The 18,935-nt window shown below is 39.2% G+C and overlaps 1 protein-coding gene across 18 annotated transcripts in view; it reads right to left on the bottom strand.

The window, feature by feature from the left end:
* Positions 1-14,223, bottom strand: part of LOC136433195 (protein Aster-B-like) — a 58,132-nt gene extending 43,909 nt beyond the window's left edge. For 3 of the 18 annotated variants that reach the window (XM_066425132.1, XM_066425136.1, XM_066425139.1), the window contains exon 1: positions 7,856-7,905. In XM_066425132.1, the coding sequence (XP_066281229.1) occupies positions 7,856-7,890 (35 nt within the window). In that variant the 5' untranslated portion in view covers positions 7,891-7,905. Of the gene's footprint in view, positions 1-4,593; positions 4,697-7,855; positions 7,906-13,666; positions 13,885-13,945 lie in introns of those variants that run through there. The other 15 variants (XM_066425128.1, XM_066425126.1, XM_066425141.1 and 12 more) reach the window with 13 other exon arrangements.
* Positions 14,224-18,935: the final 4,712 nt, after the last annotated feature.

Genomic DNA, 18,935 nt, shown 5'->3' with positions numbered 1-18,935 from the left:
TACTTTTGGCAATTTTACAACCTTACCCTAACTTGTAATGTCATTCCATTAAACCAGAAAGTGGCAATTGTAGGACATTTTGAAAAAATATGTCATGTCATACAATCTTGAAGTTAAAACATATGGAATTATTGTCCAAAAAAATGCATTTGATGCATATAATGATACTTGCGCACATAAATCTAACGTACATTGTATTGTGCACTTTCAAGATATTAAACAAACATCTAATCTGTGCATAAATATCCCGAAACAAAATCAGTTATGGCAAAACTTCAGTGAAATGCTTAATTTGCAGGCCTTTTATTCAGCAGCAGCCTGCTTGTCAAAGGTATTGTTTCCAACCAGCATTCTGACTTTCCATCTTATTATTGAATACTGAGTGATGGAAACTTGTTCCCAATCTACTGCCCAGCTGTTCAGTTTAGGTAAATGAAGGAGTAAAATCACAGGGTAAACTAGTCAATATGAAACAACGCCTTGTCATTAGAAATACTGGCCAGGCATGGCACACATTCATTACAATTTACATGTATACCTTTCATACAAAGGAAATGAGATTCAGAACTATATCTTAAGTGCAATGCTACAATGGCAGTTTACAAAACATTGTCATGAATAATCCCCACACAAGCTTATATATGAGCGAGATATGTCTAGCTACCCCCTCTCCCAAATTACATGACTAACACATTCAACACATTCACATCTCCACCTGCACAACTGATGGGATCTGTCTAGTCCTACTAAATGACCTGTACATTTGCACACATCCCAGTGTCCCTATCGGGGTGCTACACCCACACATTTCTCCATCTTAACATTCCAGGTGGATAAAACCAACATTTGTCCACATGATCGTGTGAAAGTAAATACTGTCCACAGGGTGCTCTTACCTACATGCTACACCTCCCCATCTCTCTCCATCCTCCTGGCAGCCATGTTAGCAAACCTAACACAATCCTGCTAATACTGCACAGCCCCAGCCAGACTAAAACATGAGGTCAGATTGATTGATCTCCACGTATTCAAGGGCACTCTTGTAGGCTTCCACCAGTCAAAGGAACGTTGAACAGGAAAATGCTACCTATTACTAGTTCTAATTACCATGTTCTGAGTTTAAGGACACTATTCATTGCTGGAATTTTTAAGCATCCTATAGATGTCTTTTTAATTCTACATCACAATGTAGAATTGACAATGCTGACTATGTCCCTCTATGCACAGTGGACTCTTCCAACTCAATTTATCAATTACTGTAAAGAGGTTGGAAATTTATAACTAGGCTGCTGGAAGTAATAGTGCACCATGCACAATGATTTGAATTTGCCTACTAGTGCAGAAATGCTTATACCGCTCTTCCATAATTTAATACATTAGCCAAAATTATCTTCTAAAAGCAATTTCTAGATGGAACAAATCCTATAATGACCAAGTTATTACCAACTTATAATTGTGATTATTAAGACAAATTTTCACAATATGATATGGGAACAAAACCTGACAATAATATCAAGAAATACATAATATGATTATGATATAGGTATGAAAAGCTTGAAGGAGCCTGTATAAGTGTATTAAAGGAATTTTTTGCCATCAATAGTCTTGACAGCGCTGCACTGGTTCTTCACCATCAACAAGTGCGTGTGCATTTACAACACAGACGCTAGGCCAGATTTGCACTGTCAGCAAAGAACGGCACCGCAGTGTCCATGTCACAATAATTCAGGACAGGATTCTTAATTATTAATGCACTCCAGAAAAGCACTCAACAGTCCATTGATAAAAATCAATACTGGATGCTGGGGGCACAATAAGATGCTCTGTCTACAGCGAGAGCAACAAGACATTGGCCAATTTTCTTTATCAAGTAGCAAAACTGTGTACTTAAACAAATTACTGTCATAAAGTTTGCAATTCTGTGTGATACTACTTTTAATCCAAATAAATCATCTGTCTGTAGATATTGACGGATAACAACTTGTGCAGACTGGTGTCACCTCACTGAGGATGAATTGAACTTAAACTTATTTTTTGCAGCTTGGAAACAACTTAAATACGAAAGACGTCTGGGGAAACTGTTCAACATTCTCTGTGCCACAAAGGTTAAAACTTGAAAGTATCAATTGCTTCTGCAACTAGCAATATCATAAACACGTAAGAACCTACTCCATTGAGTCAGACATAAATCCTACCTTTTGTATTTCAGCCACACAACCCTGGCTCCCACCAGTAACAGTCATTTCAGTATCAAATTTTTCTACCATAGGATCTGACCATGAAAGGTCATAATGGCAGGAAACAGCTACAAACTGTTTCCTTTGGTTTCTCCAGATAAACTGGGGTGATGAAAATAACATCCTATGAAATACAAAACTGTATCTTGTGAGGGATTCAAACAAGGGTTTGACTTTTGATGGTGAATACCACTGTTATTTTGCTTTTCATGACCATCCTCCTGGAAATGTACATGAACAGTGTATATAAGACTTCAGGACTCCAACTTCCCTGATACCTAGTATGAAATTGGTTTTGCCAAAGACCTGATATGGAAATAACCCAGAAAGTACAAATCCATTCTAATTTTCATATACAATGTATCACATTACTTTGTTGCCATTCTACATATATTTCAATTCAGTCCTTCGCTGCTTACTTCAGCAATCATCATGTAAACTCAGCTAGAATATCAAAATCCATTGTAAAATTCAAAACTCATCAATTTGTGAATAAGCCAAACTTCCAGAATGCAATCCCCAGCAAGCTCCCCATGAGTCTTCCAACCTTGCATGGAATGGTGTGATCTCTACATACAAGGTAACCATGGAGATTAAGACAAGATGATCTTTTAATGGTGCCAAGAAAGGATCACCTTGGCTCAGTCGCCATGCCAACCTGTAGATTCAGTTCCTGCATGGCACACTTTAGACACTTGGAAATAAAATATTGAAGGTCTCTTCCTTTGTCCTTCTTATGTATCCTTCACAAATACCACCTCAAGAACTTGCAGAAGTCACTATGAGCCCATGTAGGGAGAGGGGTCCCCAACCATCCATAATGTGTGTAAAGAGACCAGGTCACAAGCTGACAGTTAGTAGGTCAAGTGTCATTTGCTAATTGGCATATCCTGTGCCAATTCTACTGGGGATGCTTATAGAGAAGTGAACATCAACTGCTACATTAAGATCTGTCTTATTTCCAAATTTGCATGCTACCTGTTTCTGGGACAAAATCTAGAAAAGTACAGCATGATGAACCCTGAGATATAGGAAGCAGAGAGTACTACAGTTTTCTTGACATGACTATCATTTAGTTTTCTGGATGCCCTTCTAGAAATTATGCTTGCAATGGTGATCTAAAGAGGAGGAACTCCTGATAGCGCTAGCACTTGGAGAACTATAAAAATCAAATAATCATCTGTATGTTCCCTGCAGTACAGCCTGAGATTTCTACAAAAATCCTGCAGAACCACATATTTTCTCACCTGTCATAGGTAACACACCTGTTAAAGTACCAGTGTTTTAAGTAAACAGGTGTTGCCCATCCACACAGCTGGTTCACTGCAATTACAAAAGCAGGTGACCTCAGACTCAGGACGAAACATGACGCTTTTTCACTATCATAACTACAAGGTGGAACTACTGCAAAGCACAGGCAAACATGATATGCTAACAAATATGTATCTGTCAACTGTACATGTTATGATTGCTGCATATCTGTATGCTAAATACTCTACTTCAAATTGGTTTTGAATAGCTAGACACACAGTTAACAAATAAATAGAAAACAATTCTGTGAACTGTTTTAAAACTCATGGGGCGGACTAGAAGGTATATTTCATAACACATTAACAGCACAACAGATGATGGGTGTCAGTAAAAAGGAAAGAAAACGTTAAGGTTTACAAATCCAATTGACTCTAAGTGAAGCACTTTTGATACATTTTTTCTGACATTTTGTTCAGGCAAGGCCCACAAAAATATGAAGTACTGTACCATAACACACCTATCCAGATTACTGTACATGTGTTTTAGAGGGAGCAGCATTTTTCTCTCTAGTCTATTACAGGCTACAAGATTTTTTACCTCAATCAAATTACCCTATGATCATTGTATATCAGAATACAGTATTTGCATTTCAGTTTTTTTGATAGTGGCACCTTAACTTCCAGGGACTTTTTGTTTGGTCCATACTACCTGATATTGTATCCATGCCTGGCCGACAAGGAAGTGGAAAAACCCTGGATGATGTTGATGATAAACAACAACAATTCAAAACAAGATAATACCGTAGGTCAGAACATGTCATGCCTGCTAGCTTTCGTGTCAGAGTATACTGTATGTGGTAATACTACAACAAGGAAGCGCCATGAAAGAGAACATACCAGGTTGAAATATGATTGCCATGTTAAAATCTGTCTACATGGAAATACAAACGAATAACCTTAGGATAATTCAACCTGAAAAATAGTTATTTCGAAAGACTACACAAGATCCTACAATTTCTATTTTCCACAAAAAATTGCAAGTATATTGTGACATACATTGTATCACATCATAATTCTGACAAGCCAAGTTACCGGTATATCCATACCTCACACCTCTTAGTCGACGGACCCTCCTCTTCTTTAACCACATAACGACTCTCTCCTTCATCACAAAAATCACTCATGAACTTTGTCAACTCTTCATGTTTTCTGTGATTGACAAAATTTCAACATAGCTTGGCACTTGTAAGAAAGGCACTTCGTGGAAATACACTATGGTGTCTGGATAAATAAATGTGCAATATCAGTTCTGACCATTCAAAGTCAGGGGGGACACAGGCCTTCAAAAAATCAAAACTCTCACAATGCTTTATGTCTTTGATGTGCAAAGACACATACAAGGAAATGTTGAAAACAATATTATACTATTGGCCTTACATCTATATATACTATCATTTCTTTGTAAACCAATAATCTAATTAGGTTCTAGACCTAACCTAACAGTATACTGAGTAGTATAACCCTAAATTTGCATAACAGGAGCAGAAACTACTCATCCATACAGTCACATCATGCCACCTACCCTCTACCAACCAATGAGCAGCCATACTGAAACACAACACCATCAGTATTCTAAATAGGGTCATTTGGCTAGCAGTTGGACATACCACTTTTCTGCAGGGGTATCACTTACACCTTTTCACCCCTTGCAGAATCAAACAGTCAAAGAGCATTACACAAAGTTGAATAAATCAAAATGTTACGCTCCTCAGGAAAATAAAGTCTGAATGCTGATGATAAGCTGGCAAGACTTCCATGACAACATGCAGTTGAGTTGACCTCCTGAGGTAAAGTATTCAGCACTTGACTCTAAGGACATTCACAAAATACCACAGCTCATTTCTAAACCCATGTATGGCAGAATGCCCATGCTTTTTTGTCAAACCAGAAAAATAATTATACAACACTATCAAACTTTCCTTAGTTTTTTCCAAACCCAATGGTACAAAAACATCACTGTAGTTTAGTGAACATTCTATTCAGTAGCCCCCCCTAGTGTTCTATAGGAGAACTACTGGAACTCCTCCACTTGAAGTTGAAACATTTATAGGTGGCAAACAAAAGTAATAACTCGTAGTATATCTTAAACTGTCTACCTGCCAATCTAAAGATTGTTATACTTTGGTAACAGCAGTACTGACAGAATCCTTTTGAGGTCACCAAATACCAAGGTCAGGCAAGCCAGGCCACAGCTAACACATTTCCAACTGAGTAAATACAGGCACAGAAATCAGAGAGGTCACCTTTAAATTTAGGATCACTGACTTGTTTAGAACACCGTATTGATCGTTTCTATCAATAGTAGTTTACTTGGGTCAGAGGCTATTTGAAAGCAAAGATTGGTATTGGAGGATTTCTGCTTAATGATATCTGAATTTACATGATCTATGCCTGATGATATTCTCCTTTAATCATCTAACCAAGGACCTTGATCTAACCTACATTGGGTAAACTACATGCCTTTATGTTACCTAGATGTCTAACCTTCATCAGTGTAACCTACACTTGTCACTAGTATGAATAATCCATAATAAACTATGCAAATTAGGTCATGATTTGAATCATCTAAATATCATGGAGGTCATCACCTTGTTTAAATCCAGTAATGTTCCAAGTTTGAAGTTCCTGTCATTTAGCACAATTAAAATAGAAATGTTCCTAATCAACTATGCAGCTCAAATCCTAATTTTGGTAAATTACATACCATCATGTTGGCCATCATCAAGGCGGCCCGAAATCTAACCATTTTTTTCAATAGGACAAGACCTAACCACAACCAAATTTAATGACAATGCATCCATGGTTTCTTAAGTTATCCTAATTCAACCACAAACATACAAACCATTGCTACAGAAAATATGGCAATCTCTGTGAAGGCTAATCCTAAGCAAAAAGTACTGGATTCTTCACAGTTAAGTTACTTTGCACACATAGATGCTGGCAGCCCATTTTCATCTGCCATTCAATTTTAGAAAAATCTTATTTGTAGATATGTCCCATGAAATTTGATGCACAAGACAAACAAGAATTCCCGGGTGAGGGTTTTTTCCATGTGCGTCATTAGGTACAGGAGGAGAATAACCTGGTTACCTGTACAGCATCAAAAAGACTGAATATGATAAAAAGATACCAACAGTACATTATACATGTACATGTCATGTACATCAATGTTCCCTGGGCAAGAGAGAAGATGCTGCCAAACACATTATTCCTTCCACTACGATTTCAAAAGTGGGAAGCATCAATTGACAGTGAATTTTTGCCAAAATTCTTACCCACATGCATCTTAATATCCTACCCTTGCCTCCAATATAGGAAAGGGAAAATACAAATAAACCAAAGTATGGCAACAATCAAAGCTAAACCTGATGGACATGAACAATGGACATAGGAAATTCTGACCATTTCAAGACATCAAATCAAAATATCACAAGGGAGGTATCTTTTTCCCCTGATGTCTAGCTCCTCCCTCTTATTTGTTTAGAAGCAGCCATCACTTCCAAGCCGTTTCACAACTGCTTGAGCCAAAATCTTTTGTCCAAGAGGATACCTAGTCCTACTGTAGCGTGCTACTGAATCTCAAAAGAATATTCTGTCTGGTCTGACCTATATCACCCGAGTGGTATTTCAAAATGACACTGACTAAAATATTCATGACAATTTTCAACACCTACATGTACAGTGCTGGTATATTTCTCATCAGACCTTGATGCAAATTAAGATAAACAAGTCAAAACAGACATATTCATGAGGGGCAATATACAGTTGTACCTGCATATTGGATATGTAAATCATTATCGTAAGTATACCCTAGGTCTATGTATGTCAGCATCCTAGAAAAGGCAGCTGCCTCTTCCTATATAATAGTACAAAAAGCTGTACTGTATGTGTATGTATAAACAAATACAGGTATAATGATGACCAAATATAACATCCAGGCTATCTGTTTGGATGGTACACACAGTGCTGTAAGCGGGTCGATACCACTAGCTCAATATCACTAGTCTGCAATCCAGTCATCACAGACACCTAGTAGTGATGGTACTCTCAGACTGGTACTAAACACACAGTAGACATTACTGCTTACAAACCATTATCACAAGTACAAACTACAAAGAATGCTGCCAGCAAGCATAACAGTAAATATCACGATGAACACGCAATCAGCATAGCTGCAGCCAAATCTGATGCATGTACTACCATGGGTGCTTTTGTAATGAGTAAATCCTTTTGACATGTTATTTGTTCCAATCCCTTGCTGAAATTTCTTCCCTGTGAGAATCCACAGTAGCAGACATTCTCCCTTACCTCTTGGCCATGTCTGCATACCGATACTGCTCCATGGTGCAGGAAATGTCGGGTTTCCTTGATGGAAGTCAGTTACCTGCACTGCGCGCTGGCCCCAGGAGAGCCCCGCGCACGTCACTACCCATCATAAAGCCTGCTATGCAAATTGTGGGCCTGATGGTGGAGACTTTTCATCCCACATGCACTGGGTGGGGAGAGGAGAGGAGAGGAGAAGGGCAAACCTATCCATCTGCTACCCTCGCATAATGACAACAACTCCACCTTCAACTATCTGTCACAGCACTATGGTGTAGGTACCCTTCAGGACAGTTATCATTCTTCCACACTTCACTTGCAATGCACATATAACGGATTACTTTGGGGAGGACAATATACAAACTGACCATGTGGCCTTTGAATATCAAGAATCACTGGGATGACATCTATTTGAAATGCCACGGCGGATAGATGTATTTGTTCTGGTTTCATGTGGGGCACCCATGACAAAAACATTGTTCAATTTTGCATGCCACATTTGGGACTGCTTGAAAATATTTTTACATTATTTATAACTCAGGCTCTACAATATGACTGAGCAAAACCACTAATATGGACCTGAAGTTTTTGTAAAAAGACTTATATGGTATCGTGATTATGATACATTTCCAGGGGTCAAGCACCAAACCAATATCATAGATATACTCTTACTGAAGAACACATTTTCATTTTGGCCCTTTGTATATCCCTACTATATCACTGACTTTTGATATAATGTTATGATTGATTTAAATGTTTACATATGCATTACAAATATCAACCTACAAATGTAGCTTTTTTGCGGACTTAAAAAAGCATGTTGAGGCATCCTTTTATATTATACTGTGAATTTATTTACAAAACAAAGGCTACTGTGTGTTAATTGTTTACAACATTAACCCAATCTATAAAAGAAATGTATTTGACTAAGAAAGATACATCTATCTATATGTCATAAGAGTCTTCCAGACATGGTATCCTTTATAACGTATTGCCATACCTCTGCAACTTTAAAAACAAAATATCGAGTTGACACCCTTCAGTTTGATATCACCGATCAATTACTTGCTAATTTTTGTGGTTTCCATTCAAACCATTCAACCAGCACAGTAACACAATTATCAATAATTGATTTTATTTCCCAAACAGCTGGTATCCAGCTTTAAGTCATAGCTGCGGGTATAGGACCCGTAATGTACTTTTGGGTTGAAAGTTAATAACCATGCTGTGAGGCAGTATTTGCACTGCTGCGTTTCACTTCTAGCTATGTAGTTATGGACGAAAGCAATCAAGAATAGAGAAATTGATTATGCTGCAGACAGACTCCGATGTAAAAAGTCAGTATACCAGCAGGTTTGCAAGAATTTCCATTACAATGACCTCTAACGGACTGTCATTTATAATTCTATGTAGATGTAGCTGCCAACTAGTGTATGAACAGGTAGAATACATTTTGAAGAGGTACATGTACTTGCACATACGTGCCATACTTGCACATACGTGCCATTATGTGAAGTGCAGAGTGGATTTAAACATACCCAATAACCTTGCTCACTAGAGCTTTCCAAAAGTGGAAACTGAGCTGCACATGTAATGTCACCTTCACAGATTCTATTAGATACGCAATCATGTTCTCTTCAACACTGAATACTCCTGAATGATGTAAATGTCCCAATCTAGACTGGCTGCTCAGAAATCGATCTGTGCAATTTTTGTAGACACAACTAAAAGCCAACTCAAGTCATTACCCAAGTATCAGTCACCCAGCGATAACTGAATCATCATCGATTCTTTTCACATATCCATAACAATTTGAGGGACTTCTTCCATTCAATCAGTCCTTAACCTTTACCTGGGAGCCTCCAAGTCTAGCCTTCATTATTTTACAAATAAGGAATAATTGGATTCATCAATAATTGTAATTTCAATACTGCAAGACTTCTAAATCCTTTCCAGGGTTGTACATAGGCTTTATGAGCTGTTGATGATAGAGGATGGCATATACTGTACATCTACATGTACAAGCTTTCATGTTAATAACAAGACAACCATTGCTGTACTTTCAGTTCTGCTTGTCACATGTCACAGTAGAGACTGGAATTCAGGAAAATCTGGAATTCTCCTAGGAGAGATTGGATTTCCAATCTCTCAAATATGTAGTAATAAACAAAACCAACAGAAAGTTAACCACAATGATTTGTACTGCAATCAAAATTCTTCTTCAGTAAGTATAGTTATAATAAAACTTCCTAGCTTCATAATCATTATCATACTCACCAACCGTGTGTAAAATTGTCACAAGTAGTTACAGCAGGTGGGTTATTTTCACTATGTAAGCAACACTCTATAATATTTGACTTGCACAACCCTACATCGGCAAAATCAAGATCAGAAGTCATCAAGTTAGTCACAGTCATAATCACATTCACAGGTTTTCCAAAAAGCATCATGAAAAGTCATTTGTACCTTCTTTAAATGTGCTGTCCACAAAAAAGCAACAGTGGTGAAAGCTTAAGAATTGATTGAGATACAAATAGATAATAAATAACAATAATAATGATAACAAGAGTCTTAGGACCCAAAATCTCCATGAAACTTTGTTTTTTTATTAAACCAGTTCCCCCCCCCCCCCCCATTCTATATCGCTCAATGGTATGACCCACACTGGCCGGGCAAGGGGAGAAGTGGCTATAAATAGCTACTGACCTAGATAAGAGACCAACAGATGGTGCGAGCTCAAAGCCCACAATAGAGTAGATATTCCTCATTACTTATGCAAATTCAGTATGAATTTGCATAATTAGCACTTCAGTTTGTACATCTCTGTCCAACCTACCTGCATATCAAATAACATGAAAATCTGTTGCTCCTTTCTTCAGTTATTCTCCTTGCAAAATATTTACAAACACGTCATTGCAGTTCCAGTGACACATACCAGGGGGCCCAAAATCGACCTTGACCTTTCTCCTCCCAGCACCTACCCACATACCAAATATCATTTCAATCCATCCACACGTTCTTCAGTTATGCTGATTTTAAGCGTCCGATGACACATACATACACACACGGTGACACAAACATACACACACGCGCGCACACAGGCAAACACACTAACTTCGCATGATTTGCACTTCAGTGTGTACATCTCTGTCCAACCTACCTGCATACCAAATAACATGAAAATCTGTTGTTCCTCTCTTCAGTTATACCCCTTTAGAACATTTTTACAAATAGGCCATTGCAATTCCAGGGACACAAACCAGGGGGCTCAAAATCGACCTTGACCATTCTCCTCCCAGCGCATACCCACATACCAAATATCATTACAATCCATCTACACGTTCTACAGTTATGCTGACTTTAAGCATCCGACGACACCCATGCAAACGATTTACCTCCTTACTTATGCAAATTCGGTCTCATTTGCATAGTTTGCACTTAAGTGTGTAGAACTTGGTCTAACCTACCTGTGTACCAAAGAACATGACGATCTGTCGATTCACTCTTCAGTTCTTCTACATTGAAGATTTTAACAAATACGCCATTGCAGTTCCAGTCACACATGCCAGGGGGGCCAAAATCGACCTTGACCTTCCTCCTCCTAACACCCACTCACATACCAAAAATCATTACAATCCATGTACAGGTTCTACAGTTATGGTGACTTTAAGCGTCCGGTGACACATACATACACACAAACACCAAACGCAAGCAAAACAGTATCTCCATGAAAAAGCCTTTTTTCATGGAGATAATAACAATAAACCAAAAATAGTAAATTAGATAATAAAGAGAAATTAGTATAAGACAATGACAGAAAGATGCTCAGGAGAGCTCATAATCAATTGAAAGTCATTGAATTTCCTAGTTTCAGGAACACCTCCATAGAACCACTTTACATGAGCATCATACAAAATGTCTACTGGTAGATGGCCTGTAGGACAATAACAATATAACAGTAATGTTGCCCTTTCAACTCGTAATAAGTACAAACCCAAGCCAGAAATATGTCAATACATGTATATTATTATAAGCCTTGTGTGAATTGACCCGTTTCCTTTCAATGGCTGAGCATGGACACAAAAATGAATGCACTGTGATATCTCAAGGTGTCAGCTATAAATGGTACACCTGATTCCAATCATTCAGTGAATGAATGCAAAACATGACCCACATCCATACTGAATGTTTCTCAACAATACAATAGATATCCTATGCACACGTTCAGCTTGGCCCTAATATTACTTTAAAGTTTAACTTGTTATAGGACCAGTTATGAAGTGGTGTGTAGGGCCTGTAAGCCTTACTTTTAAACCGTAGCTTAAGAAGCTAGTACTCTATTTCTTGCATCTGCATCCAAAAATGTTTAAATCAATAACAGTGAGGCAGTGCCTGTAAAGATGTGTCCTACACAGGAAACAAGGATAGCTGCTGGACCTTGTCAATGTCTCTTTAGAAATGCCAGATCCCTATTTGGAAAGTGTTTCTGGCACAGTTCCAGTACAGCTTAAACTTTCCACTATCCTGATTCTTTATGTACAGCCAGGTGAACACTTTTTATCCAGTCCTCTGCTCTAGAACTGTTTTTACTGGGTCTTATTCACCTGTCATTATTCCCTGGACATCACCATGGTGCCTAGGTCTACCTCTACCCCAGTATAAGAGAGAGTAACTACTTAGTATTAGATTCAGAGCAGATGTAAAACTTACCAGGATGGCCACAAACTAGTACATATAGTACTTGTAGCAACTTTCAACCCAGAAATAAACTAACCCCAAACTGTCTATCATCAGACATGTCAGATCTCCTTTAACCTGTTGCAGGCCAATCAAAATGTTACCCTTAGTCCCTCATTTACATTACAATATAGTTGGAAGGTCTCAGAGCTGTAATAAGTGTCAAGTAATTTTCTCTAATTTGAATATGTAAAAGTAGTACAGTAGTTGTACAGACACCTGAATCGTCCAAAATTTGGCAATCCTGATATCCTGACTGGTACATGTAACATGTATCAATTCAGCATGCCATACCGATGACAGAGATGTTTCATGACTGAGTTATACACGTGCCTCACTGAAACAACATCCTGACAGGTCCTCAGATTCTGTGTCACCTACTACCCTAGCTGGCTACCCAGAATACCATCATTACTAAGCACTTCCAGATGCTTTCCATCGGTCTTGTCAAGTAATCTAAATAATTTTTTTAATCAAATATCTGGTACCTACTGCAACTGCAAGGAATAGAATTCTTGCGATAGTTGAAAACTTTTATTGTAAGCAGGATACATTTTCAAGTCAGTTGAGCTGTAGCATGTCTAAAGTAGTGAACAATCATCCACGCCAGTGCTGTCATGCTTATAAATCAATAAATCACACAACACTAAGCACACTTCAAGATGTCTGCAAAAGATGAGGGTGTAAGACTTGAACTTTGAATATTTAAGATTACAGATGTAACGTTACTAGTACAAAGGTGGTCTTACCGGTTGTGTTTAGAAGAAACTAAAACACTTCATTCAAAAACAACAACATACTGATCAGCTGTCTCTGTTCTGTGGTCTTGTTGTTGTTGTCTCCGAACTTGTTAACACTTGATATGATCAAGGACATATAATGTCCTTGATATGATTCACTTGTTGCATGCAAGTACATGTAGGTCACTGACCTGTACCCATATTACTTACCACAAAATGCAATTAAGTTACGTAATTTAAAACCATCACACCACCTTTACCTTGTTAAGGTGCAGTATGCTTCTGTAGTGTATAGTGTAAAACCAGTATGTTTGCCTACCCTGCAGCACTAGCCGTCCTGTGGAACCCAGAGGTGCTGGTCTGTCTGCTGCGGCTTGAGGACGTGGAGTAGACCGAGTGCCGTTTGCTCCCCGAACTCTCCCGATCTCTCCCCGCCGCCGCCTCAGCTCCGTTCTCCGCGCATTCAACACTTATCGTCGGCGTTACCTGGTCAAAACAAACGCAGGGTGTTGGAACGTTTATTCATGATATTGTGACGTACCTTTGCTGAATATTCGTAGCGAGCATGACGACAGAATAACCAGGATCCGCGACCTACCAGCTGAACGGTTCCATTGTCCGCCATTTTAAATAGGTGACGTCTCAGTCTGGTGAACTTTGACCAGTTTTCCTGAGAGGTGCTCAGTATGTCTCTGTGGCGGAAATGATTTCTTCGAAAACTAGTATACAGGAGATTGAGCTATCTAAGCACATCAACTTGATCAACCCAGTGGGTTTTTCTTTGGACTAACGTTGCAGTTTTACTTTTTTTTCATCTTTAGACGCTCCCAAATTGTTGTTGCGTTTTTAGATGAAAGTCGACAGGTGGCAGGGATGAGCGGCTCCTTACACTTTAAGCAGATGTTGGGAGGGATGGTATTGTTTTCTGACTGCCCCGTCCCTCTGACGCATAAGATGGCTATCATGTATACGTGTTAAAAACTATGGCTGTCAGAAACTGCTTGTGATCCTACATTACACTTGCTTGGAAATTCTTCGAAGTTGTGCACGTTCAATTGCTGCCAGTTCAAGCTGCTCTCGAATATGTAGATTCGAGAGCCTCACCCCTCTGCTTGCTCTATCTTAACGTTAACTGCCCAGGGGCTGCAACCCGTTCTTCATGGCTGTGCAGAGACAGTACGAAATGTACAGACTACAGGCCGAACGGGTCAGATCACTTGATCAAGTGATCTGACCCGTTCGGCCTGTAGTCTGTACATTTCGTACTGTCTCTGCACAGCCATGAAGAACGGGTTGCAGCCCCTGGGCAGTTAACGTTAAGATAGAGCAAGCAGAGGGGTGAGGCTCTCGAATCTACATATTCGAGAGCAGCTTGAACTGGCAGCAATTGAACGTGCACAACTTCCTCCATTTCTATTTTATTTCTGTTTACATTTGTATTTCTAACGTTATTCTGTTAAGAGATAACACGTTAACGTTATATTCTATCTTGTTTTATTTCACTCAGTTGTATTCCTTTCCTTTCTATTCTGTTTGTTTGTTTGTTTGTTTGTTTGTTTGCTTGTTTGTTTGTTTGCCTTAAATACATGTAACGTCAACATGTTAAGTTTTCATCATTCATCGCGTTCGTTTCTTCTCGCATGCAGAGGAACCGCAGCGAAGATGATTAACGTTTACAATTTTAGGCTAAGTTGAATGACTACCTGGTGAGTAAAGAGGTGGCTAATAACATTAGTAATCTCAGAGTCAGAGGCTCCTTTAGTAGCTGAATGAAAAGTCAATTTGCTAGATAGGGTGAATGACTTTCTGACTGCCCCGTCCCCGTCATGGAGCACATGAGTTTTGGTTGAGAAGACCGACTAATTGATATCATAACCATGTCGTGAGTTTTATAACGATAATAATCATAAACGATAGAACTGGTATAGCCCATTCTCCTACGCCGAGCTAGATCTGCGTCGCAGAAACCCCTTGAGGTCCTTGAGTTTCCGCGACGCGGATCCAGCTCTCAGCGAAGGAGGATGCTACTGGCCATTTAGGTAGCAAACTGTGGGTAGCAAAACGCTATAACGTTACATGCACTACCATATGTCTCCGCATGATGTCTCTGAAAGTTGATCACCCTCCACCAGGGTATTTACTGAGCCTGTCAGGCTCGACGTCGGCAACAATCATGCCATTCCTAGCTGTATCCGCAGCTGTACCTGTGTCAGCTACTTCATGTACTTGCTTGTCGCTCTGCCCTTGAGACTGCTGCATGACTCGAATCTAACCAAGGAGGTTTTTATTTCTGATCGAACAAAGAGGTTTGCATGGTTTGCTCACGGAGCGAACCAGTAAGCGTATCAGGTGTGAAGGATGTAACGAAGCAAAGGCTGCGCTGATGTTATAGCTGTAGTCGCATTGATGTGAGACTTGGCCCAGTGACGTTTTTGCACGGTTACCAATCTTTATTTAGCAACACGTGAGTACAGAAATAACAGTTTGCAATTACTGTATAAAGGACTGATCAAAAGACCAAGAAAGACAAAGAGATTAATTTTTTTAGATGGAGAATTTAGCTATCACGGCATAGCGAAAGCCACTCGAACAAACGCCTGACTAGGGTACAACTCTTAAGCGACCGGACTTGTGTCTTTTTAGTTCAATTAGATGTGCTGCAATAACTTTTGAGCGTTCGTGTCATTTCAAGGGAAACAACTTCATCATCACTTAGGAATAGCCAGCCCAGAATCTAACGACCTGCAACTGGAAATGGATCTTTTAACAGAATATATCGACCCAAAGTTCAGTTCAGTAATCCTGCTCGGGAAGACGAAGATATCTCTGACTTCAACTAAAGAAAGCTACCTCACCATGGCCCAAATATTGGCGATAAGGAGTTAAACTTGTCTGTACCGATCAATAGAAATGTCACTTACAAGGATCTCTATTCATGTAAGCAGTAACGGTCGAATAGTGCGTACAAATCCTGGGGGAACAGTCAGCGGCGTGCACCAGTGATCTTCTGATGCCCATGTTACGAAACGCTTTACGATGAGAGAGGGACGTAGTGTTAAAACATATCGGGTGACAATCTATCTTTAGCACAAAGTTGTTCATGCACGGTCAGCTACATACAAGATCATAGTAGTGTACAACGTTACCTTGACTATAAACGGGAGGATAGACACTGGGTACGAAAATGACGTCCGTGTAAACGTTGAGAGCGAATGAAACGGTGAAATACGTCTAATTTCTGTTGTCTTCCGTGCAAAATAGATGAATTCAAGCGTCTATCCCTCACAGCTTTTCCAATTTTAAGAATGAAAACAAAATTCATCAATCAAGACGTGGAGGATCACGTGGAAGTAAAATTTCACATCAAACTAGTCAAGTTGTTTACTTTTCTTTCTGTCTTCAGGTTGTTCGTAGGCTTGCAGCTAGAAATCGGCGTAAATTTGCAAAAAAAAACATATCTATTATGGTATGTTATTGTTGTTCTATTCGTCCGTCGTTGTCAACGATGACGTCAGGTGTGACAGTCACATACTGTACTTTATTGGAAACACAATTTTTAAGTCCGCGGCGAAACAATCACCTCGAAAACAGCAAACATAAAAGATATAAAACCACCTCGAAAATGTCAAGAATTGAAATAGCATCCACATCATCGTTCAACCCAGGGCTGGAACTTGTAAACGTCGTGGAAAGTGGTCTAAGTTCGTCATGGAGTTAAGTTACGTAACGCTTTGGATGTTGACTGGCGTCGGGATAGCCGATGAGACGCATGACGACCAGGGTCATGGTCTAAGCAGGGCATATGTTACACCGCCCAACAACAAATTGATACATCGTACATGCAGTCCTTTCAACAGCAAATTGTCACACGTACACATATCCACAAATGCTTATTGCCATACGTCTCAAGATGAATGGTACCAATATCACCATCCAGGTGTTCTGCCGTACATGTTGCGCTACAGATCAAGCTTTGTATGACACAGTGTATCAGGATCATTCAATAAATAGATAAAGGTTTGTGGTGGGCAGTACCACATACCTCCTAACATTTGATTCCATCTAACAGAGCAACGGCGAGTTGATCAGCGACGTTTCAAGTCGACAATCATTTACTTTATTCCCAACATCACACGAGTCAAAGAAAGACAAGACAAAGCGACGGCAGACTCAGGTTATTATAGTTTATTGTTTAAAAGATCTCCATTAGTGACAGTATAAATACCTCACTACTCTTCAATAGTAATACAGATACAGAGCAATAAATACAGATAACAATATATACATATACAGTATATATATTCTTCAAGCTTATATCCTCAAATGTATACCCTCGATGCCACTTGTACATCATGGCAAATAAAATGTTTCATTAATAGAAAACTCATCAAACATTTTAGATAATGGCAAATACAATACAAAACACAGTTTAAGTGCATACGTAAATATGTGCATATTAAAATCCACATCAAGTTTGCTACAAACGTTCCCATTGAACACTTGACGGACAACACTAATCATGGACAGATGTTCGACGTTTCGCTTCGTGGATTTATGATACAGTCAAAATATGATACAGTTGAGTCTTCTTTATCTTCTTTTTATTTGAACAAAATATCTGGGTATGACATGCCGTTCTGCTCAAACGCATCAGTACGTTTTAGTACGCTGCATCACGGTGCAAGGCGAATACTCGGCGCGAGCTGCCCGTGTCACATACACGTCACATTTTTTTTCTTCCTTTCTTTCTTGCATGCTTCATGCAAGGACATTATATAGGATGCCATTGCTTTATGTGAACAAATTAGAGTTTTTAACCTCCTTGATGAGACATATATCAGTATATCGCATAGTACGACCTCGAAAGTTGTACCACGTCCAAGGGTTTATTACTATTCGAAGAAGAAACTAAAGTTACGTGCCGAGATCTACACAGCATCGATCTTGGCATCTCTCTTCGGATCAATAGTGGCTTTTCGCAAGAGCTTGCCGGCTTTGTGATATTTTCTTTTGATAGCTTGCCCTTTCCTATGGCGGTAATATCAGACAAAGGTAGTGCATTCAAAGATCCTTCCTTATTGCCCCCAAAAGCACATCTGCGAGGATGCGTTTCACAACCAGCTAAAAGTCAAATGATACAATCACCCAATCACAGGGCTCAATGTCAGTGCGACTTCCTGTTCCGTGCTGACAATAATGGTACTGAATTTGAAATGACCGTGTTCAGGAGAGACAGATGTTCCCCTAGTTTTAGGGACAGTTTCGCAACGTCTGTAGAATTCTAAGACCACCTAGGATTTCGCTTTGATTTCTAACAAACATAGAAAATTCAACAAGCCAAGAGGTCCTCTCGTGTTCTCAGTATTTCTTCCCCCGTCTTTGGTATTTCCAGATTGTTCTTTTCGATAGCAGACTGTGAATGAAGAAAAATATGTCGTCTCAAGTGCACAATTCTGTACATAATATTTTGCAAACCTTTAACGTTATTATACTAGGCTCCTTTTTCGTAGCCTCTTAGTGTCATTTCCAATACGATGCATTGTAGAAATGGAAAAGGTACTTGGGAAGAAATACACAACATGCATGTA

This window comes from Branchiostoma lanceolatum, chromosome 4, assembly GCF_035083965.1.
Source record: "Branchiostoma lanceolatum isolate klBraLanc5 chromosome 4, klBraLanc5.hap2, whole genome shotgun sequence".
Taxonomy (NCBI): domain Eukaryota; kingdom Metazoa; phylum Chordata; class Leptocardii; order Amphioxiformes; family Branchiostomatidae; genus Branchiostoma; species Branchiostoma lanceolatum.
This window is presented reverse-complemented; position numbering and strand designations above follow the sequence as displayed.